The sequence below is a fragment of the Pagrus major genome, chromosome 21, assembly GCF_040436345.1.
Source record: "Pagrus major chromosome 21, Pma_NU_1.0".
NCBI lineage: Eukaryota > Metazoa > Chordata > Actinopteri > Spariformes > Sparidae > Pagrus > Pagrus major.
This window is the reverse complement of record NC_133235.1, coordinates 20698389-20726009: the sequence shown is the minus strand read 5'-3', so window position 1 is coordinate 20726009 and position 27621 is coordinate 20698389. Positions and strand designations below refer to the sequence as shown.

The 27621-nt window shown below is 38.1% G+C and overlaps 1 protein-coding gene across 1 annotated transcript in view; it reads right to left on the bottom strand.

Annotated features, from left to right (window-relative positions):
* Window positions 1-3571: 3571 nt before the first annotated feature.
* Window positions 3572-27621, bottom strand: part of st18 (ST18 C2H2C-type zinc finger transcription factor) — a 40367-nt gene continuing 16317 nt past the window's right edge. The window contains exons 3-23 of the mRNA XM_073491596.1: window positions 24131-24246; window positions 21132-21183; window positions 20286-20316; window positions 19897-20084; window positions 15537-16247; window positions 14081-14215; window positions 13130-13220; window positions 12942-13034; window positions 12169-12377; window positions 11756-11955; window positions 9600-9845; window positions 7782-7891; window positions 7134-7196; window positions 6771-6839; window positions 6447-6509; window positions 6047-6127; window positions 4511-4732; window positions 4260-4348; window positions 4071-4174; window positions 3831-3977; window positions 3572-3712 (exon numbers count right to left, since the gene is read on the bottom strand). Of these exons, the coding sequence (XP_073347697.1) occupies window positions 3572-3712; window positions 3831-3977; window positions 4071-4174; window positions 4260-4348; window positions 4511-4732; window positions 6047-6127; window positions 6447-6509; window positions 6771-6839; window positions 7134-7196; window positions 7782-7891; window positions 9600-9845; window positions 11756-11955; window positions 12169-12377; window positions 12942-13034; window positions 13130-13220; window positions 14081-14215; window positions 15537-16247; window positions 19897-20084; window positions 20286-20316; window positions 21132-21183; window positions 24131-24246 (3161 nt within the window). The remainder of the gene's footprint in view (window positions 3713-3830; window positions 3978-4070; window positions 4175-4259; window positions 4349-4510; window positions 4733-6046; window positions 6128-6446; window positions 6510-6770; window positions 6840-7133; window positions 7197-7781; window positions 7892-9599; window positions 9846-11755; window positions 11956-12168; window positions 12378-12941; window positions 13035-13129; window positions 13221-14080; window positions 14216-15536; window positions 16248-19896; window positions 20085-20285; window positions 20317-21131; window positions 21184-24130; window positions 24247-27621) is intronic.

Here is a 27621-nt window from a genome sequence, read left to right as displayed (position 1 = left end):
GACATTGCCTGTAAGTATTGTACGCTTTTATGACGTTCTTTTGTTTTTATTGACACTTTTTATTGGCCGTGTTTTCAGTCGTCTCCAGATCATGAACATTTATCACCCCCAGGTGTGACGTTTCAGGCTCAGGCCCTTCTTCACAATGAGGTCTGACAAAGTCTTCATCTTCAGACAAGTCTTCTTGTTTGAAGACGGGCCTGAGCCCAAAATGTCACACGGGGAGGTAGAAAAATATTCATGGGAGCATTATCTACTTGTGTGTTGCTGTATTTTTGTACTTTTTCTTCTGTCCATCACCTAGTGTGTAACGTTGTTGGATGTGGATCCTTTTATAAACAATTTGTTGCATGTTTTAAGTTGTATTTTCTTACAGTATCTATGGAGTTAAACAAAGGGTAGAATATCCATTATTTTATTAAAAAGGCTGCTCTATAACTGGTTTGACTCCTGATTTATCCGAAAAAGGTTTTGAAGGGTTCAAACCATGCTGTTTTTTATTCATCTTAAAGTGTGTTGAGCGAGTTTAAGTTGAGTTTAGTGCCCACAGCTGTGAAACCTTTGAATTACATGGGACACGTTAACATTACTTGTAATTATTGTAATTTTTTAAGGTTTAATTTTATTTAAATTGCCACTTCATTGCCCCTTTTTTCAGGTGTACAGAATTTGGTCGGCCTTTGACTTACTTATTTACATACTATTGATTGATTGAGATTAATATAATAGACAATATCCTCTTTGACTATCTGTTAGTTTGTGTGTTAGTGTTACTACTGCTCAGGCACTATTTCATGTGCTGTCTGCTGTGCCTTGGATGACTTAATTAATGTAATTATAATAACATAATGGAACAATTAGCTGATTAATCTATTATTCGTTGGACAGATATTATATCAGCAAGAAATGTTGCTAATCAATTAAACAATTATGTTCGCCGTAAAAATGACCTGTTTGTTTCTTATGTGACTGTGAACTAAGTATCCTTGGGCCTTGGGAAGACGTCACATTGGGCACATTCTGCAACGTTTCTACATTTTATAGACCAAACAATTTATCAATTAATATGGAGAACAATCGGCAGTGTAACTGATAATGAAAATAATCCTTAGTTCCAACTGTGAACTGAAAACACTGAAGACTGAATTGTGCACTATGTAACAGAAGTCGTGGCTGAGTAGAATCCAGGATTTCACAATAAAATGGTCAACATCTTGAATCTTTGGGTCACCATGACACCCTTTTATTTTGATATCTAACCCCACCAGCTGTTGGTGAGCAGCTTTAACTATCAGTACAGCATGTCAGCTCCACTGACCACTCCCTGTTACTCTACATGTAGTACCTTAAATCGACCACAAGGTGTTGCTAACGCCAAAGGAAACTGTACACTTGATGTTTGTGGGGTGACCAGGTTTACATGAGACTGACTGAAGCTGTGAGAGAAAACCACAAAGACCATTTGAAAAGTTTATTTCTACCATACACAAACTGTACAACACAGCGCATATCTGTTTATTATGAAATAGTAAAAGTAATAGGAAGTTTCAATTTACAAACTACTCCAACTGAAAAAAAAGCATTACATTTTAATGTAAAAGAAAAGAAAATACAATACAATTTCATATCATACTAATATCGTTCCACAAAAAAGCATTTCACAATACAAAACATCAAATACTAACAGGGAAAAAATAAATATTATTCACAAAACTTCCTGAGCAAACAATGTGTGGTAGAGGAATTAAATATAAGAAATTATAAATAAAGGATTGTTAGGTTTAAAGAATGTGATTCAATTTTTTTTAAAAGATTAAAATTTTTTAAAACATATCGAGTATTTGGATAAAATAGGGTCCTATTTTTCTGTAATTTGGCTCTTTTGCTGTTTTACTTTTTTTGTTTCTTTGAAATGTCCAAGGCTACATGTCTTTGACTTCTTTTTGCCGAAAAGAAAAAACGTATTGCTCAAATGAATTTCTGTGTTGTTTTTTTTATCTTGGGATTAACTTCATGTAGAATTGAGACCTGTATAGTACGTCCCATTTCCCTCTTTTTGTTGAAGTCAAGGGCAGTGTGGTGATCTAAAAACACAAAATAATTAAAAATACAAAAGTGCAATTGATGCAAACAAACAACCGATTAGCCAACAACTATCATTTGTCTATGTTTTCATTTCTTTTTTTCCTTTTTTTGTTTTTTGTTGTATTTCATGATTGAAACTGAAACATGAGTTTAAGTGGTAGTCAGCTCGGTTTTGAAATAGCTACTATTCAAATCTGCCCCAAGCGTTACAAGAATATTCAAACTGTAATAAGACTGGTTGAAGTGTTAAGGCTTGTAAGCAGTTTAAGATAAAACAGGAGTAGATGTTTTTTCTTAAATCACTCCTTCCTTTTTTTTCTTTCTCCATGCTAGCAAAAGTTAAAATAAACACCAGACTTTTTCAATCTCAGTCGTGATATTTCAAAACCTGACTCTGAGATTACAGCTACTGAGACAACAGTATTTAAACAGTCATCAGGAACGTTTCCTCCTATGAAAATAATTGTACTGTATAATAAATTAGACACCATCCACATAATACTGTCCTACCACAAAACATAGTACTCGTATATTTTTATGGATTCATATACATTTAGGCACATACTATATGCACACTCACAAAGTGTGTGCACAGAAGGCAGTTTAATATCTATATTTAAAAAAAAGACATCTTGACAAAGTGGATTTGTGTTTTTTTTTGTTTTGTTGTTGTTGCACTCTTCTTGTGGCACGCTATGCAAAGCAGAATCTGACATTCAGTTCAACAATTGATGTTGCATTTATGTGTCACTTCCTGGTTGCATTCAGCTGTTATTGGTTAGGAAGGAAAAAGGTACAGTACAGTTGCATTGCATTATTATTTTTTTTTAATCTAAGTGTTCACTTTGTCTTACCATACATTCAGTTTCCAATAAACAAAGCAAAAGCAATGCTTGAAAATATTGATGCTTAATCATTTTGGTAAGTTTTGACTTTGAAGGGAGATCCAACTTAGGGTCTAATAATAATAATAATAATAATAATAGTAATAATAATAATAATAATAATAATATTTTTCAACACTAGATGGCGAAAGTATGCCATGAAATTGGAATGTGCTTCTATGTAAATTTACAATGTGCAGAAAGTCGAACAGATTTCTCAAATATTAAGCATTTACAATTTTAGAAATAAATAAAAATCGAGGGAAATAAATACACTGATGAACAAATATAATAATAAATAGCGATAATATAAGAATGACATGAACACATATAGATTAAAATCAAGCAAACCATACAAAATAATTAAGTGCAAGAGGGGTAAAAATCTCACCAGGATAAACATATCAAGTGAATGCAGAAACAGTAAAAGCATTACAAATCTGGCTGGTAATTTTCTCAGTGCAGTGTATTTACCGGGAAATGCCAAACACATTTCCAAAAGCCTTGTCTTATACATGCAGCCAAGCCAGCACTCTTCAGTAAAATAGAGCTATCTAGTGCCATTATCCCAAGTCAAAGAAACCTCTTGGTAGCTCTACAGCTTAAACATGGATGCCCTTAATAGCCTGTTTGATATTATCCAAGAGGGCCTTGCACTCTGGAGAGTATTCATGCTCCGAGTTGTTGTACATATCAGTTAATGTGTTCACATAGGCTTCAAAATTATGCTCACTGATGGGTCCCTGCAACAAAAACATGTTTGACTATTAGTGAAAACAGCACAGCAGAAATGACAATTCATAGAAAATGAGATATCTTCCAGGACAGGTTAGATATATCTGTGGTCAAGGCTTACTGTACCATTTGAGGCAGCTGAATGTCTGTTAGACTGTTAATGAGAGCTTGGCTAAGGCGAGCAAGCTCCTTCAGGAGGCTGTCGTTGTGCTGTTCGATCATCTTGTTCTCCTCTTCAATTGTCTTTAGGTTACATTCCATAGACGATATCTGCTTTCGGGTACAAAAGACAAGAGTCAAATTGAGTGAGCGAACATCTCAAAGCTTTGTCTTTTAAATTATAAACTTGTCAGAGTGGATATTTACCTGGGTTTGAAGTTGCATCATGTCTGCTTCTATTTTCATGTTGGATTCATTCAGCTCCTCAATTTCATGATCCAAATGCTGAATATCGTCTTTGTTTTCAACACCTGAGTTGAAGCATATCGTCTAATTTATCATGTTCAAACTGAAAATATGATAAAACTTAAGTATCTCCATGTCAGAGGAGCTTACCACTGCTGGCCTTCAGTTTGATAGTCATCATTTCATCTTCTGAGTGCTTTTTCTTGATGCTCTGCGCGTTCAGTGGGCAACCCGACAAGCTAGTTCAGCAGGTCATGAATGACAATTTTTAGGTGGGAGAATATCACAAAAAATGGACAAAGTTTAGCATCAATGAATGAGAGCAAAGGTGCCATCGTAAGAATGCAACATGTCGACCGGTGGCATTGTTTAGAGATAAAATGGAGGACAGGCGACCTCACCTTCTGTGAGTGGCAAACACATTATTGGCATGTCCAAGGCCATTGCAGCCAGGCAGGGGACAATGGGGCAGTTCCTGTTTACTGGACTTCCAGGCAAAGGGCAGCCCATTGATGGACGACTCCTTCTGTCTTTTGGCAGCGAGCGGACAACTGCCTGCGCTGCGATGGGATGTGTATTTTCCCGATATATGGCCCTGTCCGTCACATCCAATTACTGGACACCTACCAGAGAAACAAACAAAGAGCCGTACATGTTGTAAATCTGCAAACGCTGCTGATTCACACAGGGAAAATGTAACTAACTTGCATTTAATAACATTTTTTTTCCCATGCAGCCAAAACAAAGACATTTAACAACAACATCATTAAAAAAATCTCTCTTTCAATAACTAGACCGGAAGATTTGTTAACCATTAAGTTGATTAATCCAGCCAAATGCTGATTAAAAATAAAGTCGCCAAAACTAGAAATAATCGCATTAACTACAAGTTACTAATCCACTAAAACTTGAGGTAGAACGAATGCTCTGTTCAGTGCATTCATTCAGAGGTTGCTGATATTTGTGCTTGAAAACATAAGCACAACTCACGCTGAATATCATTAAGAGTTGGAATTCAGGCCTGTTTTCTGCAGGTCAGTAATGGAGTGACATGAATTACAGATAATTGTCATGTATCCCCTCATGCGAAAGAATGTAATTTGGAGGTGGCTAACCCCTTCCCTTATTGATAAAGGTGAAAGGTCACCTGAGATGATACAAATGGCACACATGCAGGAGAGTGCTGCCGCAAAAAGCCTGTTTCAGCATTTTGTTACTCGACAGCACAGCAGCACTTAGAGGACAAAACAACACCAGTCCCATTACTTACAACTACCACAGGTAGGTGGCTTGATGCAAGGCACCAGGACAATGGAGGCATGCCATATGGCCCACTATTTACAATAATCTAGGGACATTTGCTACCCTCCCCCTTTCTCTCCCTTTCTCTCTTAATGTGTATGAGATCTATTCCAGTCTAATTCCTAAGCTCATGCAGTTGCATTAGTAATTAAAAAGAAAAAAAAATCTGTGTCCAGATGTATAAGTAAACAAGGGCTCATATATCTGACTTTGGATTTAAAATGCAAATCAATTACATTATTATTTTTTTTCCAATAACACTTTCACAGACAATGACTAAGCTGCAAATGAGTGCACTGCCATCAGAGCGGCCAGTTCACCGTTTTCTTGATATACTATAATTATAAAGAAAGCACTCAGTGAAGAGTAATAAGCCAGATATCCCCATTCAGAAAATAGGAACAAATACAAAAGCCTGAAAAAATCCCACAAAAACACGCTGCTAATCCTTTTCCATAATTCACTAATGTTACGACAAGAGAAGTATTATTTTCTTTGTTTAACTTAATGGCCTGCAGGTATAATGCCCCCCGGCACAAAAGTATGACGCATTTTCACAATGTTTTCTTGCTTGATTTTTTAAACAAAAAAACATGACAGTATGGGATGAGGAATGAAAAAACTAAATCTCTTACTTAAGCTCTTGCTCATCTTTGTCATCCTTGTTTGGTGTGAGCTTCAAACCTCCTTTTCTGGCACGTGGACATCCTGACAAGCTACATACGATTGGAGATAGAACGGGTTAACATGATGGAAAAAGGTTTCTACTTTGTGGAGTTTCAGCTGCAAATATAAATCTATAAATCGAAATAAATAAATGTTTTATCATTGCATAAGTTGCACTCTGCATTCGCACATCACATGGCTTTTTAAACGTTACATAAATGCATAGAAACAGGAACAGGCAGCCAAATATATCAATAAACACAAGAATTCAAAAAGTGCAGCATAAAGTGAGACTTTCACCATCTGTTTGAATGTCATGCATCTGACAAATGTATTTCATGCTCAGTTGCCATGATTTTTCTCTGCTACCTTCTGTGCGAAGCATAGTTCCCAGTCACATGTCCAGATCCATCACAACCAGGTGTTGGGCACCTGCAGGTTGAGAGACACAGAGACCAGGTGTTTTTTACAGCAAAAAGACTGCGAGGAGAGCAGTGGATTCATGCTAATATGCAGAAAATACCAAACAACTTCATGTGGAGTACACAGAAATCAAGCTTAATGTGTAGTAGAAGGGAAAGGAAGAGAAAGCAAAGGAGAAGGAGAGCGTTGACCTGAGCTGAGTCAAAGACAAGCTGCCTAGTTCAATGTGAAAAATCCTTTAGCAACAATAACAGTTTTCAAAACACATACTTTAGTTCCTGAGAGTTGGCTGCCATCAGTGATTTGAGTGTTTTGTCAGCCAGGGGACATCCAGACACACTAGAGAGGATAAAGAGCTAACAGTCATTTTAATGCACTCTTTGATCACAGCTGAATTGAATAATCTTAATACAATGTCTCAATGCATATTTATACAAAATTATTTGAAAACACAATTCCACTTCCTCTTCACGAGAGAGCTTTATCATGTCAGCGCGTTTTTAAAGAAAGTGACATATAACATCGGACTCTTACAAGCGATGTGACAAGTTTTCAGCTGTAACAATCAACATAATTAAAACAATCTATATATCTGTTGGCTGGTGCTAATGAGAGTGTAATTAATTACAGTACCTCCGATGTGATGCATAATTCCCCGTCACATGGCCGCTGCCGTCACAGCCCGGGGTTGGACAGCTGCAGGAGAGCACAAAGCACTTAATGCACAGATTACTCTACTTCCCACAGACTTTGCCAAGCTTGAACTGAATCTTTCTTTTACACTGACAGCCTTTTCACGGGCATTAACGAAAAAAAAATAAAGAGTTAGTACAGCGGGAAGTTTAGTAGAGAAATTATTATTATTATACTGCTCGACATTCGGTGTAATAATGACTCTGAATGTCACTTAGTGGGGTTGCTGTGCTGTTGAAAACTAGAGGGTCCTACTGATTCTCAAGAGGAGACCCAGCAGAGCATGCACTCTAACTACAAGAGTCAAAAGTTGTAAGCTTGTACAGGACATACAGGGAGAAAACTCACTTTCAAATAGATATATTTCTGCTCCACATGAACCTGCAGACATACCAGTTACAGTGATAGGTAACACGGTGAGTTTCAGTGTGTTTCGACTCGCTTATATCAAACTCTCCTACGTAAACAAAGGTATGGTTTTGGTGTTTTTATTGTAAGATCTGACCATCTGCCAACTAAAAGGGAGGCTCACATTATTCACAGTTGACTGAGTAAAGATGCCTCGAGATGCTTCATTCTTTAGCATACCTCAAAAGCTCTTTCTTTGCATCTCGTAATAGCAGCTTGGCTTTGGGACTCAGCATGCCGCCGTCTCCTTGGTAGTGCTGGTCCTCCAAGGAGACATGATCGTAATCCTCCTGCGGACAAAGACCAAGTCAAAACATGGCCTTAACTGTCCAGAGTATCAAACCTGACCACAATCGGCAATGACCTAAAAGTGAATAATTAATGAAAAGCCCTGTATAATACTCTTAAAACAGAAGCCCTCAAGGGTTACGAGGTTGCAAGGCAAAGAGATTAAGGATACTTATACTGTAGTAAACCATACATCCATTTAAAGTCACACTTAATCCACACAGTATTTATGATGTATGGCTATGACGTATGGATTTCCTTTTTTTTCTTTTTTCACAGACAAGATTGTGCAGTCACCAGATGTTGTCTTGTGTGATTTAAAAGCAGGTCAAATGTGATAACGCCTGACATCATCTACAAATTAAAACCACCTGACAAATATTATTATTGAAGTAAAGGAAGAAAACCCTAAAAGGCCACGTTAAGATTTATTTAGGCCCTTGAGCAAGAATGATATGTGGAGACCAGATTAGTGCCAGTCCTCAGTGTAGAAAATATTTAATATATTTTATAGATTTGAAGATCTGACTGGAGAAGCTGCTGCTTTGTCTTAAAGACTGTCACTATAAATGTTCTTACAAGTAGGGCTGTAGCTTACACTCGTATTTTGTTCCGGGTTTTTGGGGATTTTAGCAACCGACAAAACTGTTTCAGCTGACTGAAGTCTCGTTAGACTAAAATTGACTACTTTAACTATTTTTAGACAATTTGACCGTTTTGCGTGAGTATTTTTAGGCTAAATTTGAATACTTTCACTATTTTCAGACAGCATTCGACCACTTTGACTAATTTTAGACAAGGTTTGACTACTTTAACAATCTTTTAAATCAAATTTGACTACTTTAATTATTTTAAAGGCTAAAATTGACAACTTTGCATGAGTATTTTTAGGCTAAATTTGATGACTTTCACTATTTTAGACTTAAACTGACTACTTCACCTGAGTTTTTTTAGCCAAAATTTAAATACTTTAACAGTTTTTGGACAGAATTTGACTACTTTAACGATTTTTAGGCTCATATTGACACATTTTGAGCTAACAAAGTAAATAGATAAAAAGAAAACTCAGTATTTCTTTAATTCAAACAGCATTTAGACTTTCATTTAAGGAAATTAAATAGTACCACCTTATTTCCGGGCAGTAAATCCTATAAAATGCGAGAATAAAAAGCTCCTTGGAAGAACTATGTAAATTGGGAACAAATATATGGATCATAGAAATGACAGAGAAGTACAATTAGTTCTGTTGCGTTTATTTACAAGGTTACAAGGTTACAAGTAAATCTATTATCATTTTTTACGACACAAGGGTTTAAAAAACAAAACTGAGTTTGAGTCCTTTGGGCTACATTCACAGAAAAAAACAAGACAATTTATTTAATAAAATGGAGTTTTCAGAGAAACTTGCAGAAAATCTATATGCACATCTAAACTGAATAGATGGAATATGAGAAATCCAAATGATTGAAGCATTTTAGAGAAAATTAGAGAGTTGGGTGTCGGCTCCTATGAACATTATTTTCCATTTTGTTCTTTTATGTTTTTATCTCATAATTTTATTTGCACCTGTATACGTGAAATGTCTTTGTTCGCTGACACAACACCACAGCAGACACTTTACACCATTTGACCCTCAAACTCTCACCCTTCACCGGTCACATCTTACATTTTTAGATGACATCCAGAGTGTCAGTTGTCAGTGTCTTTTACCTCTTTGTCTTGTAAAACGTGTGCTTTGCTGAAGTTGACAGGGACGGGGCTCTCCCAGCTGTCTCTCTCACACAGCGGCTGGTAGAAGGCGGGGCTGATGAGCACGCTCCCGCCTTTGGCCAGAGTGGACTCGGAAGGGGACATTGGGTCATCCGAAGGTGTTTTTGTCTGGGATTTTACATTCTCCTTGCACTTCTTCATGCTCAAGTCCAGGGTACCGTTTTCATCCACCTCTATGAGCATGTCCTGAAGGCCAAGAAGTTTAATCCTCAACATTTAATCAATTCATACCATGTTGTAGAAGGGTAGAATAAAAAAAGTATGCCTCACATATCACTGCTAACATATGAAAAACAAATAAATCAGGGGATAAAAATAGAACCTATTTTCTAATTACGCTAAAAGGAATGTAAATAAAACAGTACAATGTCTCATTAATATGACAGCAGCGATATGGCAAACTTGAACCAAGCAACATTTCTCTGTAAACATGACTTGAAACGCAGAGCAAACAAACAATTCATTTAAATAATACATACAGTGGTTATCTCACACCAGACAAAGTACCAAACTAAGCCAGCGTTAATTCTGCTGAACACAAAAAAATAATCACTGGTGTGTAGTTTTTCAGTGACAGCTGTGTCATCTGTTTTCTAGGACACACAACCAAGATGGCAGCTGGGGGGGGTGGGGGTGGGGGGGTTGCTGGTTTTAGGTCATCATTATTATAGCAAAAATTAAAAAGCTTAATGTGGCATAAGTTTCCCCGCTGACAGATGTGTTTGTCGTTTCCACGCTGAAACGCAATAGCATGATGACTTATGGCTGTTTTATGGTATTAAAAGTTTTACCTCATTAAATGCTGAAATCCTTTCCCATAAATGAAACCAATTATTCAACGCATATGTTTCATTAAACCCTATACATCATTATTTTTTCTTTTTTGTAACAAAGGGGAGCTTTTCAAATTAATTAAAGGGGATAATTTACGTGAACGTTGGATGTGGCTGTCCACTTTAATTACCCAGCCGTTTGATGATGTGTGTACCCAATCAAAATAACACCAATGTCAAGACTTTTTGTGATTTATTTAGATTTGATTTTGTTTTTAGCCTCAACTTAAAAATAAAATTCAGAATGTTCTTTTTTCTTTTTGCACATTAATGATGTAATTTAATCATCTCACATTTTTAAATAAGTAAAATCAGCTTGTATTCACGCTTCAAAGGCCAGCTATTTGGTGCTTTTGGCGTGTGATATTTCAACGTGTAATATACATATGCAGATAAGTTATAGCATCTAACACTCTAAATATGGCCCCCCTTTTTTTTTCCAGACCTGAAAGCTGTTCTTTATTTTGTACATCTCTCCAAGACAACTAAGCTGTAAATGAGAACAGATGATTAACTTGCTAACACTGTTTTATTCATTCAGTGGGCTGGTACCTGGTACAAGGCCACATTCTCAGCTCAACAAGCTGGGAGACAAGGATCTGTGCTGTGTAGGTGTGGAAACCTTGAATCATCTACAGTACAGTGTGCACGTATGTAACCCACAGAATGTGATCAATATTAATCATGAAGTGAGTTTGGTAAAAGCTGAGCACAATGCCGCATCGGAGATAACAGCAGAAGAGATTTTGGATACACGCACATTTCCAAGAAGAGTTTGGATTTTGTGTGAATTAAACTTTTCAGATGTTAACTCCTTTAGCTGATTGGCTTAATCCATTAAAATGCTTTTAAAGACTAGCTGGTGTAGACACACAGCCTATGTTGGATCATATAACTAAGCAAAATATCCTCTGCCATCTGCAGCGGGCAAGATGCAGTTTCAGACAAACAGTTCAGGGTTTTTACATGCCAGCTGATGTCGAAACAAAATACACTACCACATGTTTTATTAAAAAAATATGCGAGTAGTTGTAATTGGGAAAGAAGGCTGATTGTATTTCTTCTTTTGATGTGATTACACAAATTTTCATTTGTGTACATTAAAGCTTTATGGAGTGGAAACCTCCTTGTTTGTCTGCCACCAGAGCGCCAAGCTCCCTTTGCCAAATTCTGTCTTTTGATGTCTTCCCTTTTTATACACAAATCAGAGTTCCTTTAAAATGACCACATTAAATACCTTTCCAAGTGGTCTAATTTGATTACCTTTGTGGAGGTTGCCAAGGGCCGGCCGGCGACAGCCTCTATGTTCTTCCGGTAGCGAGTGGAGAGGTTAAGGATGGCGGCGGTCGCTGCTGCGGCTTGGAGACCGTCTTCTTTTTTGAATTGACTCGGCGGGCTGTGCTGACCAGAGGTGGGCATGCGGCCACCTGGAGCACCAAGGAAGCCAGGATACTGCTGAGGTGCTAAAAGACAAATAATTAGTGAATAATTTAGTTACTGACACACCAGGTGTTCAAACTTAATAGCACATAGAAAACAAGTTGGGAGTTGATTCATGTGATACTAAAATATCTGTCCTTAAACAGACCAATATTAATTTAATGGCCCAAACAAAGACTCCAGTCTTAAAACATCTGACAATTTATTCACTTTAAAATAAAATGTAGGAGACTTACAATCAGGGAAATGTGACATTTCCTGGTCCTGGTTGGTCCCCATCAGAGGCTGTTTGCCGAAGACCTGTGCATCAAAGCTGGCGTAATCAAAGCGGATTCTGCTGTACTTGTCCATGTCTTTTGTGAGGCTCGTCTGCAAAGCTGCTACTGGATGGGAGAGCCTGTAGTTCAGCTGGTTCATTTCAAACTTCTTCATCAAGCCGATGGCTCTACAAGGAGACAAATTAAAAAAACAAAAAAAATCATTTTATCGTCCAGAACTTGTGAAATAACAAGTGCCCAACAAGCTCATATTATCATATTAAGCAGTTAAGTATAGACATTGTTTTAAGCCATTCAGGGATGCCAGTGCTTTTGTACACATAGAGTCTGGGATCTGATGTGTGTTGTAGATCCACAGCCAGGTTGCCAGACTAATTAATATAGTAGGAGTGGGCACCCTGCCCATGATATATCCACAGGGAACAAAGAGTTCTGCTCTTTTATCATCTCTAATAGAGAGGAACTCACAGGACCAGCAACCGTTGCTTATGTCTGCTTGGAAAGCTCGAAATAGACTCTGCGCTCAGCTGGGATCAGTGAATAAAAATATCCCACACTCCCCTCAACAATAATAGTGTTTATCACTTTTTTGCATAACCTCAGTTACGCTTTTACAACTTCAGTCCACTACAGAGCTAAATATGATTCCTGGATGCTTGCTTTGATTATTTCCCTGCATGTGTGACCACAGTGATAGCAGTGAAAATCCTCCACTCTATCTGGCAGTATACCTGGGTGAGCGGTCAGGTGTTTGTCTGCACTTCAGGCTCTCGTCCTGAGGTTTGGAGACCTTCACTGCAGCAGCGATGGGGCAGCCGGAGAGACTGGTTGGGGAGGAAATCAAACACATTAGCCTAATACTGTAAGTCAGCTATGAACAGGGTGCACATTTTCTAATGGCTTTCTCTGGTGGATGTACCTCCGGTGGGTGCTACGGTTGCTGTTGACATGTCCCCTTCCTGTGCACCCGGGTGTAGGGCACTTGAGGACGTTCTCATGCATGGCAAGGACTGAAGGGATGAGGACAGAGAGAGGAGATAAGCTCAGAAAGAGAAACATAATTCAACATTGAAGACATAATCAAGCTTAAAGATTATACAATGGTAAATACATAGATATACGAAGCATTTTTGGAAATAAAACAAACACACTTTCAGACATTTTCAGGCGATTTATGTAACTGGTTGGTACATTAGTGCCTATAGAGCAAAGATCCTACAGAGACAGAAACGGGAGAAAAAAGCAAAGGCTTTTTTCATTGTGAGGAATGCTGTAATGTGGCTGAAATGTAAATAGCTTAGTGCAAAGCAGAGCGTAACAAGACAGCTGATTATATTCTTCAAAACAAACGCGTCGTTAAAGGTCCGCTCTGTATCCTTAGAAACTTCTTCTCTGTACATATTCTCCAATTAGTTTGTTGGAGTTGTCTATTTATTTTTGAATGCTGCGTTAGCTAGCCCTTTGATTTGCAAATACTGCCTCCAGTCTAAGAGCATGCGCTTTTTTGAAAAAGTTAATTACTTTTTCTGTTCCTTTTGTAACATTACTGTTTAATGTTGAATGTTTGTTGAGTTATATTGAAATGACTTAACAATCGCCAGTGTGAGGGGGGAAAAAAGAATTCAATATTCACACATTACAACACATTACGAGATAGAGAGAGAGAGAGAAAAACCTTTAAATTTATTTGAAAAGTTTCGAGAACATCTTTGAATTGAACTAAATGTATAAGCAGGTCTTTCTTGTCTTTAGGTCCGTGCTAAGAGGATTTCAATTACTGTGACTGATTGTAAATCCTAAAACAGGCAGTTTTTTAGTATAAATCATACATTATACAGCATGTATACACAGAAATGCTTGTGTGACTTACTCTCCGGAGGAACTCGGACTTTATGAGGACACCCAGACAAACTCCTGTGATGTGGGTAAAGGCCGGTCACATGACCGGTGCCATCGCAGCCGGGAGTTGGACACTTTATATCCTTTTTATCTGTACGTGGAGAATCTGCAGACACAGTAAAACAAAAATCACAATCAACAACTATAATACAGCTACTGTGTTCGTGAATGTTCTATCAAGAAATGTAGAAGCAAGTGAAATATACATATAATGCTTGTGTACTTTCCTGTCTACATAGGTCAACAGATTGAAATATCATGCAAAGCTAGACACTTTTTTCGCAAAATGCATCTATTAATCTGTCATTTTAGTTAAGGCTGCAGTTCAACACAGAGCATTCACTTCTTAATGCCCATCCATCGAAAGATTACATCTAGGATTACACATTTAGCTGCAGTCATTTGAAGAATCAGAGGGAAACATGAGAGGTACTTTAGGAGGATTTAAGACTTATGCTCATGGTTAAATATCCGGTTGATTCCTATCAAAATCCAATATTTTGAGTAGTAGCAATTCCATCAGAAAATTTTGTTCTTCTTTATTTTAGTCTGTTTATTACTTCACTTGTTGCCAAAATGTTTTTAGTACTTAAGAGGATTTCCTCCCTCTGATTTCCCCTCCTGCGTATGCTTCTTTTATTCCTTTTTATGTTTTTTCTGAGCGCCAAATCATCTAAATCACTCGTGGTCTATCTGATTTGTGCCGGATGGAGGTGTATTTGTGCAAACTGTTTTTTCCATTAATGATAACACTTGATTCTTAAAGTACTAAGTAGTAATATCAAAGATTTTTATATAATTTAATTACATGTCTGTTAAGTAACTATCTATTGACGAATGGTGATTCATCAATAGCCTATGGCTCACTGATGAAAGCCCTTGGGGACATTCTTGGGAAAAATCAAATGTCAAAAGTATAATACTTTTACGATACCATGTGTTTAAAATGATATGATATCTGCATTTGCTGGTATCGAAAGTATAATATAAAAACCTGATCTACAATTACAAATATGGTGGTATGTGTTCTGAGACTCTTTCTGTACCAGCATTGTAGGCGTGTTGTAAATCTTTTTATAAAAGAAAAAATACTTCTGAATTATTTTTTCATGCTGAGGACTATTTTTTGCTGTGGTATCAAAGGCTTATCAGTTATAGCATTTCTATACCAGTGTTGCATAAAACTAAAAGTCTGGTATTGGGACAACCTGACGCTGAGCTAATGCAACAGACTTGCTCTTCAATTCAGCTGTTTTTTCCAGTCTCTGCTAGAAAAAAAAAAAAACATCATACAGACACCACTTTTTGGAAGTGAGGTCCAAAAACACACATGCAATTACTGCCTATCACCATAGGTGCCACCAAAGACAACAAACAAATCTTTGCAATTGTCAATTTAGGACTTCATTTCACATCTATATTATTACCTTTTCCTCCATGATAGTTGAGTCTGCCGTCCATTTCCATCATCCGATGGTGCCTTCTCTCATTGGTCATCTGCTCCATAAGGAACCGGTCCATCTCTCTGTAGGCGTGGTGTAGGACTTGTCTTTGCTCCGTCTGCAGAGCTATGGCCTGCTCCAACAGGCTGAAGTTCACCCGCCCTCGGCTCATCTCCAGGCCTCTCTCGTGGAGCCCCAGCGCCCAGCCGTCCAGCCGAGGTGGCCTCTCCACCTCGCCATCACTGTCCTCCTCTGTGGGGAGCGGCCTGTATCTTAGAGCCTCAGCCTGAAAAATACTCGCCCGACCCATCAGACCGCCTAATTCTGGGTGAGGCTCTTCTTTCACATGGCTGTTCCTGACTGAAAGGTCTTCAGAGGCTCTAGAGGGACTGCAGCCCGAGCCGTTCACCTTGGCAGACAGGGACAGAGGCTCCCATTCAGCCTCCCTCATGTCTTCATATGGACTCTGTGGCGACGGTGAACCACTCATCCTATCTTGACTTTGGTCTTCTTCTTCATTATTAAGGAGCTCCTCATCATCTTCATCCATCAGACGCTCAGATGTGTCCGGCTCACACTGCGGGGAGCCGTTAGATGTTACTTCCGACCACCCGAGAGAATCACTGGATTTCGCTGCCAGCGCGTCATAGCAGCCATTTTTGTTGGCAACTCCATTGATTGCACTTAAGTTTCCATCTAAAACAACAAGAAAACACATATTACTTTATGTGTTTTCAAGACTTGACCAAACATGCTCTTTTTTGACCCCTCAGTTGAATACAGGATAGGAATTGTATATCCTCGATAATCTTCTCTAAATCCTTTAAAGGTTTTAGATTTTTTTGTTACTTTTCCACAAATAACATCTTGAAAAAAACATGTTTTTTATAACCTTCTAGAGGATTAATAATAACACATATTGCAAGAGAAGTGATAATCATAAGATTTCGAAGCAATTCAAGTATATTTTGAATAACATATATGACCCTTCTGTCTGCTAGTTGAACATGAAACCTAGAGATGAGAAACACAATTGTTTTCTTCTTCCTCTGTGTTTCCAATTGGAGGAACAACCCAATATACAGTAGATTTAGAACAAGATTATGAAGGATTTACTGTGGGGTGGACAGCGAACATCAGTTTTTAATTAGTTATGTGTATTTTTAAGTGCAGGCTAGGCAGCAACATGTTGTCGTGTGCACAAAAAACTGATTTAAAAAACGCAGAATTGTTGTTTCGAGGGAGGAGAACAAGGAAAGTGAAGAGGATTCCTAAAAACACAGATGGAGGAAACCACAAACATGAAGATAAAAGAGAGAAATCTCTGTGAGCCGCTGCTGTCTGTGTGGCAAGATGTAGTTTAGAAGAAGCCAGCCGTACACCTCAGTCAAAAACCTGACAATAATTTTTGTTATGATCAAAACATTAACAGCACAACAGCTAACAGTGCCCATAAAAATGAGTGGCCTGCTTAGTGAACGTGACCCAAGATTTGTGAAAAATACAAATATCTAGATTTATTTTGAAAATAATTTGTATTTTTAATTCACCTGTAGCTTCGTAAGAAAAGAAGCAGTTGAAAAATTGAGGGTGTGCCTAAAACCAGGATGTTTAAAAGAAGGAAGAAGTGTTTACATTTATTTTTTCGTCCTACTTTACACTCTGTGTTTTGTAAAAGGAAGTAGCTATGTGGTTCTTGCTCAGTTATTTTTTTTTTTTTAAATGTTCTGGATGATCACATTTTAGTGTAAAAATATAAACAACTCATGATAGACCATTAAAATGCCAGATGCTGCAGGAAGAGATTGGCAGATCATTTTATTGTGAGTGTTTTATCAAATTAGAGCGTTAGAGGAGCTTTTCTAATAATGTCTGTGTCAGAAATAATGTGTGTTTTTGAGGTGTAAAATCATACCGGGTGTAATAAGATACTATATATGATAAATATATGACCATTATTGCAGATTAATAATATATACATATACATATATATGTATATATATATATATAAATGCATTCTTAAATTTTAGATTGGATTCTCTTTCCTCCAGCTTATTTTGCTTAGTGCTCTCAATAATTTAATTTGCGTTGACCTTTTGCCGTCTATCTTTTAGTATAAATCGAGATCACATGCGCAGAAAGCCGGAAGATTGTGCAAAGCCTTACGCACTGAAAGTCTGATCAGCGCAACAGACAAAGAGGGTTAGGGTTATCCCTCAAAATGCATCTGAAACAACACTTTATTAACACCACTGATTATATTAAGTCATGGTCAGTGATTAACAATGGAAAGCTATCATCTGGATTGATTCGACAAAATCTCTCTTGATCCTCCAAAACCATTCAAACTTATGCTAGATTAAGGCTCTTTGGACTGCGAGGGTTTTTACTTTCAGCAGGCTGGACTGTGGGCCTATATCCTCTTAAGTGGCTCGAACCAAAAGTAGGATTCGATAAGTTGAGATAGAGATGGATTGTGAGAATCAGATCACACACTGATGATGATACACGCATTATCAGACAGCTACGACTTATTAACGGGAGCAGCACAAAAACTTAATCCTCACCAAAAAGAGCTTAAATTATGTGGTGCTAATAAAAAGCGTTTTTGTCAATATATGATTTTGTGCATTATAAAATGTAGACGTCAGGTTTCATATGTGCTCAGGCAATATTACAATGTGCTACAGCCAGTTCCCCGCTGTGAAATATATGTGAGGTGTCTAAAGACAAACCCTGTTGAATGAAAAATTAAAGCCAGTTACACGTATTTACATTTATGAGGCAAGCAACAAGGGTTTTGTTTTTCATCCAGATGGACTCCCCGGCCTGACACAGCCGCATACAGTCAGACAAGCACACAGACGTATACACAGACACACGCACACACACACACATACAAACACAGAGACACAGAAGTGCAGTGAAAAAAGGAAAGAGATGGAGGAAAAAAACTTGGATCCCTGCGGTGGTTTGTGTGTTGGAACAGGTGAACAGTTTGTACTCCAGAATAGCCATTACCAGCTCTCTGCAGCAGGGCTGCAGTTGGCTGGAGTTGAACGCAGTGTGGCCCGACCAAACGAGAGGCTTATTTTTCTCCCTTTTTGTTAAAATGCAGATATGACCAGCTTCCCACCGCAAAAATTCTTACTGCCTCCAGTCCACTTTTCCAATTTTTGTTTTTCTACAGAAAATAGCCCCCGAATCCGACAATAACAGCAAAATATGTTCTGAAATTGTTTATCAATATCCCTCTCTCTCTCTCTCTCTCTCTCCCTCTGTCTCTCTCTCTTTTAAATCCTGGCAGCATTTTGTTTTGTTTTAAAGCTCGTCCACTGAATATCAGGTTCAAATAAGGGAAATATAGAGCAGTAGATAACTGATGGATGATAAAAATTGAAAAAGTATCTAGAATACACAACAACAAAAGGAAAAACTGATGATGCACAGTGAATTACTTAGATAATTGTAATGTAATATGAACCCAGGAAACAAATAAATTCAATTTCCAATGAATCCACACAATTCAGTGAGCTACTCTCCTGCTCCATTTAACTACACACATGTGTACTATAATGAGCTGTAGACATTATGCCTAATTATGTATTAGACTGTGTTAGAGGGCCTAACAAAAGCTTTTGAAAGGGACAATTACGTTTGTTGCTTAGTTACATCGTTAAAAATATACCAAATCAGTGCAGATTATAGTGGGCGAGAATGCACATGTACACCGCGGGCATTGTTGCCAAAATGCACAAAATTCAATTCATTAGGAAAAAAGAAAACATTTTCCTCTCCTGAAAAGGACAGTGGCATAAGTGAAAATAAACATTTTTTAACTGTTGTTGATGAAATGTTCCGGTGGTTTAGTGAAGCCTTTGTAAAAAATAAAACAGTAAAACATGAAGCCAAGCAGCGTTGACGGCTCGTTTGTTTTTCACAATAGGCAACTTCAATAAAAATTCAGTTTAAAAGAATGGAGGAAGTTTAATTTAAATCAAAGTGAGCTGGTGCACTCCCCCATTCAGTTTTTCATTCTATGGATTCAATGGGTTTGGACTGGCTATTGAAAAAGGACAGATGAGGGGTCTGAAATCTGGCCTCATCAAAAGAGGCTAAAGCCACGCCAGAAATATCATGGCAGATCAGCTGTCAAAACTTCAATTTGTGGACGTGAGACACAACTAATGTGGACCCAGCAGTGTAGTCTTTCACTTCCACTGCACAATGACTGCGGCTGCTGGCTGATGGCAGAGGGAGGGAAATATGAATGCAACAGATGGGATTTTAAAATTCAGCGTCAATTGTTCATCAAAACAGACAAAACAACAGGACATCTGTTTACCTGCTGGAGTGTCAATGTTCCTCAGCTCTTCTTTGTCCTGTGGCGGTGCCAGGTCCTCGCTCTCCTCTTCACATGCCTCGCTGGGGCTGTAGTGGCGGGGCTTCATCAGCAGGGACTTTCTCTTGTTGACGGGGGCGCCCTGCACCCCTTCCTGAGCACTCCTCTTCCTCGCCATGGACCCATATGGGCTGGAGGGAAGAGGGGAATGGACAAAAAGCACAGCAGGGTCAACAAAGGAGGGAGTCTGGCTCATTTTAAAGCTCCAACTATTAAAATCAAGTTAAACCCCTTGTAAAGAGTAACATATATGATCTGGGAAGAAGATAATTTCCTTTTTGGCATGAAGATGAAAAAAATGAGAAAATTCAAAGTGTTCATAAAAATTTTACCTGTGAGTCTCGGCGATGCCTTCAGCCAGCCCTGTGAAATAAAGGCCAAAAAAGAACAGACAAAAAGTCGTGTTTACATTTCCACTACAGTAGCACAGCATCTGTCGACATATTCATCTTCAAAGCTTCAAGGCGACTCACTACTTTTCGGCTAATGAAAATTTTTTACAATGTTCTGTAAATATTTGTTTTGCAGATAATGTTTTAGGGATGACATCACCTGTGCTAATACTGCTTCACGCAGCCTTTTACAATAGATTTGATTCCCTTTTTACAACACCATCGGGCATAATCAGCATAAGGATGGAGAAGTGGTCTCGTCATTGATCTGAAAAGCTTTTCATTCGGGCCGCTATTCTCTGGGACACCAACGGTAGCTCATCCTTTGACAGCATTGACAACATGATCTAAAAGGGTAAATCAATTTTCCCAGAGGCCTGCGTGAATCTCATTCACAAGTTCTGCCCCCATACTCCCATGAAGCACAACCAATAATAACACTTTTCATGAATTTCCCCAGATGTAGTAATAGCTCCAGCGTGCGCAGGCAGGCCTCAGAGGCCCTGAACACTTGCATAATGACATATCCAGTCTAGAGGTTTTTCAATCACACAATATATACACACTCCTTAACTAATTTGAGCCAGTGTTCCAATTTAATGAAGTTATTCCCCTCTGAATAATGAAATGGCAGTACAGTGCTCTTCAGACCAGTAAGATAATACATAAAATTGACAGTTATAAAGTTGGATTGTTGAACTGATACCCCTAACCCATGGCGGTAAGTGGAATATGTGTGTGCGTGCATGTGCGTTTAGCTAAAAGCAAACTGAAGGCTGTACTCACCTGTGCTACTGTTACATGCTTTCAGGGTTTGCTCCTCGCCTTCAGAATCCATCTGTAAACAAAAGAGGGGACGTACAGATGAGCCAGTAAACGGACAGATTGTATTTATTTTATCACTTTTATTCATTTCTTGTATTTGAAGCAGAAAAAGGCTTTAACACTTTATAGATTATTGTTGATTTTTGTCAGTCAGCCATAGAACAGTGCGCCTTAAAATCAATTTGTGTGCACAACATCACAAAGAGCTCCTAAAACATCAGTAATATGCAAACACATAAAGTGTAATGTTAGGGGAAAAAAGTTTCAGAGGTAAGTAAAAATGTAATGACACCAAATAATGACATTAAAGTACGGACAGCACCTCACTGTGTGTGTTTAGACAAAAATAGTTGCTAAAATCCATCCACTCTCGCTGGCTGTTGCTTGTGGGTCCCAAATAAAACCTATTAAACATAATTATTCCAGGCTGATGGTGGCGTATAGTGGTCACAGGCCAGTGAAATCTGTGAGTCATAGGATATGCTGTTACTTTTCCCTGGTAATGGGAAACATGACTCCTCTCTCTCGTTTGCTGTTGTGATTGAAGGCACTGACCTGTCATACATTTATAATAGGGGAGCAGGTGTGGCAGTGATGGACCTTAATTTCCTTTAATAAACCTTTTATGTGCCACACTCTTAATGCCACGCCGGGCCCTCAGAGGTCCTGCTCATAATAGGTTCATTACTTTTGATTACTACAGCCTATTGAGACAAACAACTCCCAAACACTATAGATTACATTCTGTAAAAACGAATGTACCTCATTAGTTTGTAACACTTTTCAGCACAGACAGGCTTCAACGTTTTGTATAAATTTGTTGTTCTGAAAGGCAAAATGTTGCTCCGACATCCTGCAACCTCAGATTGTAACATGGACATTAATCAAAGTTCAAATGATGTTATCAGTGAAGCAAAATATCACCAATGACTCACACTTGTTTATTACCAGGGTGTTTTTTGTTTTTTTTTAATACTTTATTTGGCGTTTTAAAGGTGCCTGTCTCATTTAAATGTAAAAAAACAACAACAACAGTATTTTATCATTAAACCTAAATGTTTTACTTTTTTTGTATATGTTTATTTCTTTGGATGAATGAATAATACTATGTTTATAATGATTACAGCATTCTATCGTTTAATTTTATAAAGAAGCCTTAATGCTACACCTAATAATGAGTAACGGGTCTTATGCCTGTGCATATCCAGTTTCACATGTTGTATAAGTTGGAAATTTAAACCGTCCTTTTGTTTGCACTGCTGTTTTTTATTAAAGTGCGTCACACGTGCGTCTCCGACATAATTATGACAAAACAGATTGTGACAAAGCAGAGGCTACTGTTTATCTCATTCAGGTAACAAGGAGTGACAAGTAACAAGACAACAAGGAAGGCCTCCGTAGATGCTCTGCTGTACTAACAGGTAGTCCTGGCATGGCAACAACATGGACAAACATGTGACGCTGCGTGTTTACAAAAGCAGAACAAATAGATACATTCAGGGTCAAACGGGACGTTTTTATTTCACATTCCCAACACAATCTGGCTCAGAACTTTATTGTTTTTTTTATCATTATTATTATTATTGTGTGACAATTCTCCTGTACCATTCATTTTCCATCCAGAGTGCTATATGGTGGCAATTAAATAAAGAATATAGTCATGGATATATTAAAGTGGAAGAGTAACACTCACCCTTTGTAATTTAGTATACAGTATAATGTATATGCATTTAATAAATGGTTTATAACACATTTAATCTGTATGTGTTTTGATCTGCTGTTGTTTGTTTATTGTTATTCTCTTTTGCTGTTTTTATCGTCTGACGTTTTAATCAATTTCACTTGTTAAGCACTTTGTGAGCTAGCTCTGTGGAAGTTGCTATATTAAATAAACCTTACTTACATTACAATGTAGTTATAAGCAGATAAATGTGTTTATTAATCCATATATAGTGATGAAGTTGTAATTGTTAGAGACATTATATAATTATCAACACTTAAAATGACTTTATATACGTTTACTGCCACATTATGGTGTGTTATAAACGATGTATTAAATATTTATATACTGCTGAGAAATGCTAAGTATAGGGACATTTTCTTAAAAATTGTCTTATTCAAGAATAATAATTCATATAATAATGTATCTTATATCTGTCAAAATACAGAACAATACTAAAACAATGATTTTCAGAGATTTTGTTCAGTTTTTCAGTTTCCTGCTTAAAAAATATGTCATGTGTGTCCCTGGAAGTGCTAAAACAACGTGTGTTTTCATCTAAATTCCTTTTTCCTCCGCTATCTTGGCCTGCTCTCTGGCATTCAGTTTTGTATACTTGCCAACCACAGACATAAAATGTTGTCAGAAACAACAAGCATTGTTAAAGGATCACTTTTCCAAAGGTCAACACAGAGACACAAGACCACTAAGTACAATAAGGCTGATAGCAGGATTTTTTTTAATTTTAGTTTTTACATACTTTCCAAAGCAGAGGGTCTTAATGTATGTTTGATGTGCTTTCATTAATTTACATTTAATTCTGTATAGTTTGAAATCCAAGCTCAGGTACACAGTGAACATGATGCCTGCTTTAACATCAGTAATAATCAAAACACCGGTATGTTCTTTCACACTTCGTAACAGATCTCTCTCAACTTCCTGTTATGGTTTCAAAGGAAGTTTTATCAGGTACAAAAACTAAAGGCAACCCACTACTTTACAGAAAGCTGACTCAGCAACACCTTTTCAAGAGTATATTTATCTGCCAGCCTCCCACAGTCCTGCATAAGTAAAAACCAGCCTGAGTTGTGATGACTGTGGTCAAAGGAGCAGCGACACTCCACCACTCAGTATGCTACTTATCCAAAACACTGTTACACAATCATTTATCCCTTTTTGTCCCTAACAAAAGTTATTTTCACTTTGTATGAAGAACTTAAGCCCCCACTGGAGTATTTACCTTTGATTGTAGTTTTCCAAGCGCTCCGTAGGATAACGTGCCAGATCCGCACTGTCCGCCCTGGTTGATGCTTTCACACTTTTTATCTCTCAGGAGGTGATCATGTAATTCATTATCTAGAACAAAAAAGGAAAAAAACACCGGACATAATTAAAAAATCTGTTCTTAACTTTTTTAGAGCATCTTAAATCGATAATACGTCGCTAAACCATCTTCCTGAAGGTTTATATTCTGATATTTTCATAATCTAGAGGCAAGAATGTGAGCATGCAGTCAGAAAGAGGTGGAAAGAGCACATTAATACCTCACATGGAATAAGGAGCACGATGCAAATTGATTGCTTGACAGAGATCAAATTGCTTGCTTCTAATTAATACAAAACATCCAAGAGGGAAAACAAGGATGAACACAATGAGTACATTAAGCCTCTTCACTTCACAGATCTTATTATGGAATTATTTATTTCTGTTAGCTTTGGAGAAAAAAAACACACGCACAACATCTTCTTAATTATAGCTCACAGAGCGCTTCCCCAGAAAAACAAAACTGGGGGAAAAAAGAGGGGGTGAGTGAGGGAGGGTTATTCACTCAGTTTCATTAGCATATGAAAAAAAAAGACTCACTACTATTTGAGCTGGTTCGTCATCTGCTGAATCATATTTATGCACCCCCACCTCCACCGCCGCCACCCTCATACATACACCCCAAGTCCAACACAAATAATGCTTCTCAGAGGGCTGTTTCCCTGTGTCTAGGGCAGATTTCTCAGGGGGGAAAAGGAGGCAGCCTGATGCTTAGGGTCTATGAGATTTTCTATGTGTTAATCTGGCTGCTAGCTGTCCTTGAGCCCAGCCCATTCCCCCCTAACCCCATCTGCTAGCATTCCCACCACAGAGGAGAGAATGGGCTGCGACTGGGGGGTAGAGAAAGAGAGGGACCTTCCCAGTCCAGCAATCATGAATAACCATTGCCTCGCACCATTATCAGAAAGGCTGGATCCAAGCTGAGATGGTGGAGAGGAAATATCTGTAAAACATCCCCGACGCTCCTGACATTACTCTAACCACACTCTCGCTGTTTTTGTTGTAAGTGATGCTATTATGATTATTTTCATATAATGCCATATTAATACCGTGCAGCTGCTGTGGATATTCATCACTGACCTTGAGTCTTTGTGTCCCCCTTGTTCCCAGCTTATCCGTGCACTTGGGACGCTCTCATGTAATTAACACAGACATTATTGTGATGGAGTAAAAAAAAAAACTCACTGGTACCGCGCTGATACCTCATCTTGGAGCCAATAAAGCAGGCCAGAGTAGCAAAGTAAGATTCTGGAGACCATAAAATTAATTACATTATTTACATTTCCTTTAGATAGTGGGGGTACATGGCGAGATGATAGAGGCAAATGAGATTACCCAAAATAAGATTTCAAAATGTCAGTGCCGCAACCAACCAACTGTTATGATTAGATTACTCTTTTTAATATAATTACTGTCTAAGGCTGTGTGTGGAAACAATGCATACATAAAAAAGAAACACAGGAGCTGCGTCTTAACTGATTCCCATCCTTTTCTCCACGAGCCTTTTTCTCTTAACCTTTCTTCAACAGTATCATTTTGAATTATAGGGAACGGATGGGTGCTCTGTGCAAGGTCACTGTCTGGTGTGTACTCAACCCCCCCCCTCACGCACACACACACACACACACACACACACACACACACCACCATCAACCCCCCCTCTCTTCTTGTTTTTGTTTCCTCTTCCAGAAGCACACTGAGCGAAGGGTTAAAACTGGAATGGATTTAATTATGGAATGAATGGAATTATAATGCGCCTGCAGCAAGTTTTCCTCCTTATTTATTAAAGCAGCTGATGGGCCAGGTTTGATGAGCCACTTCTGGCATAATTGAGTCATCACACAAAGAGGGTTCCTCGCATTCAGAGTGGTTTTATCAGCAGCAAACAGACCTGATTACTGGCAATTACACTCTGATCTAGGGGAAGGAGAAAAAAAGGGTAAATGTGCGGGGTAACTTCTGTGTTTAGAGTTTACCCCGGGAATAATTTTCACATTAATTTTACATGCTAAGTGTTTTTCTGTTTATGTATAATAAAGAGCAAACGGCAGGAGATAGCACCTTTTGCTTTCATATTTCCTTGTAATGAGGATACAGTGAGCTGATCGCAATTTATATTTTCCCTATAGGAGGTTTGAGGTGTGCAGCTAAACATGAAGAAGCCAGTCTTAGCTGAGGGAAAAGGTGAGCTGGCAGGAATATACCTGCTTGGATGGTGCTCACACCTACTCTGTGGAAAAGCAGGTAAACGTGTATACAGAAAGCAGGCGATTGCTTTTGGCATTTTTCATTGAGATGCAAATGGGTCCGTTGTGAGTAAATTAAGCCCTGCTCAGAGATTAAAATCAACTTCTGTTCAGAGAGTATTTAGATAAACAACTTTTCTTTTCTTTTTTTCATTTTGGTCTTTTTTTTATTGAGGTGGCCAGGGAGCCATTAGACGCCCTCTGCCTAAATCCCAGCTGGACATTAGAATAATAGCTGAGATACATTTTAGGAGGGGGGAGGGGACAAAGAGGTCTAATTTATGCCTAAAACTTGGCCTAATTTTCAAATGTCACGACACTAAATTATTGGTTATCTCCAAAGTAAAATTGACAGTTAATCAGCACTTAACTGCAGTGGAAAATTTGCTTTGTTTATATGGATTTTTATTTTCTTTTTGTTGAATAAAGGGCCATAAGATACTGAATGTACTTCAAATACAAAGATGAGTTTGTTTAAAATCTCAAATTAAGTGAAAGAAAAATGTGCTGTTTATGTTAAAAAAAAATGTATCTGAAAGAAAAATATTCTGTCGGCAATTTATGAGCATTCCTCTGCCTGAAAGAGGTTTCTGGATTCGTGCAGACACAGTAAAAAATCTTGAAGTCAACTGCGATTTCAGATATAACAGCCTCACAGCTACCCTGACGGCCAAGCAAAGTGTTTGTGCCTTTTGCCAAAGAGTACTTTTATAGAGGAGCGTATTGGCATCTTATCACTTCTCCAAGACAGAGATGCTTCAATAAAAGAACACAGCTCACAGAATTCTTAACAGACAATTAGGAGCCTGGCTAGCCACTATCGCTTCAATGATTTGTTATGATGGCATAACTACAGGGGAAACTTGTTATTGGACAGAGTTAGCAAGAGTCCCATAAAAGAGTCAGATGGTGACACCTTTGCCGAGGTGATTTATGGATCTTGTAATCGCCTTCCAAAGTCATCCCAAAGCCTTCCCTCTAAATTGAGTTCATCTGGAGCCGGACCACACAGAGGCACCAAGTCCAGATTGTTTCTTCTGACATCAAAGAGCCAATTTCTGTTTTTGACCAAATTTCTGGTGCTTTTAGTTCCCTTATCGTATGAAAGGGGCCTAGATGATATGCTATTTTATTTGTGAATTTCAATCCAATTAAGAACACC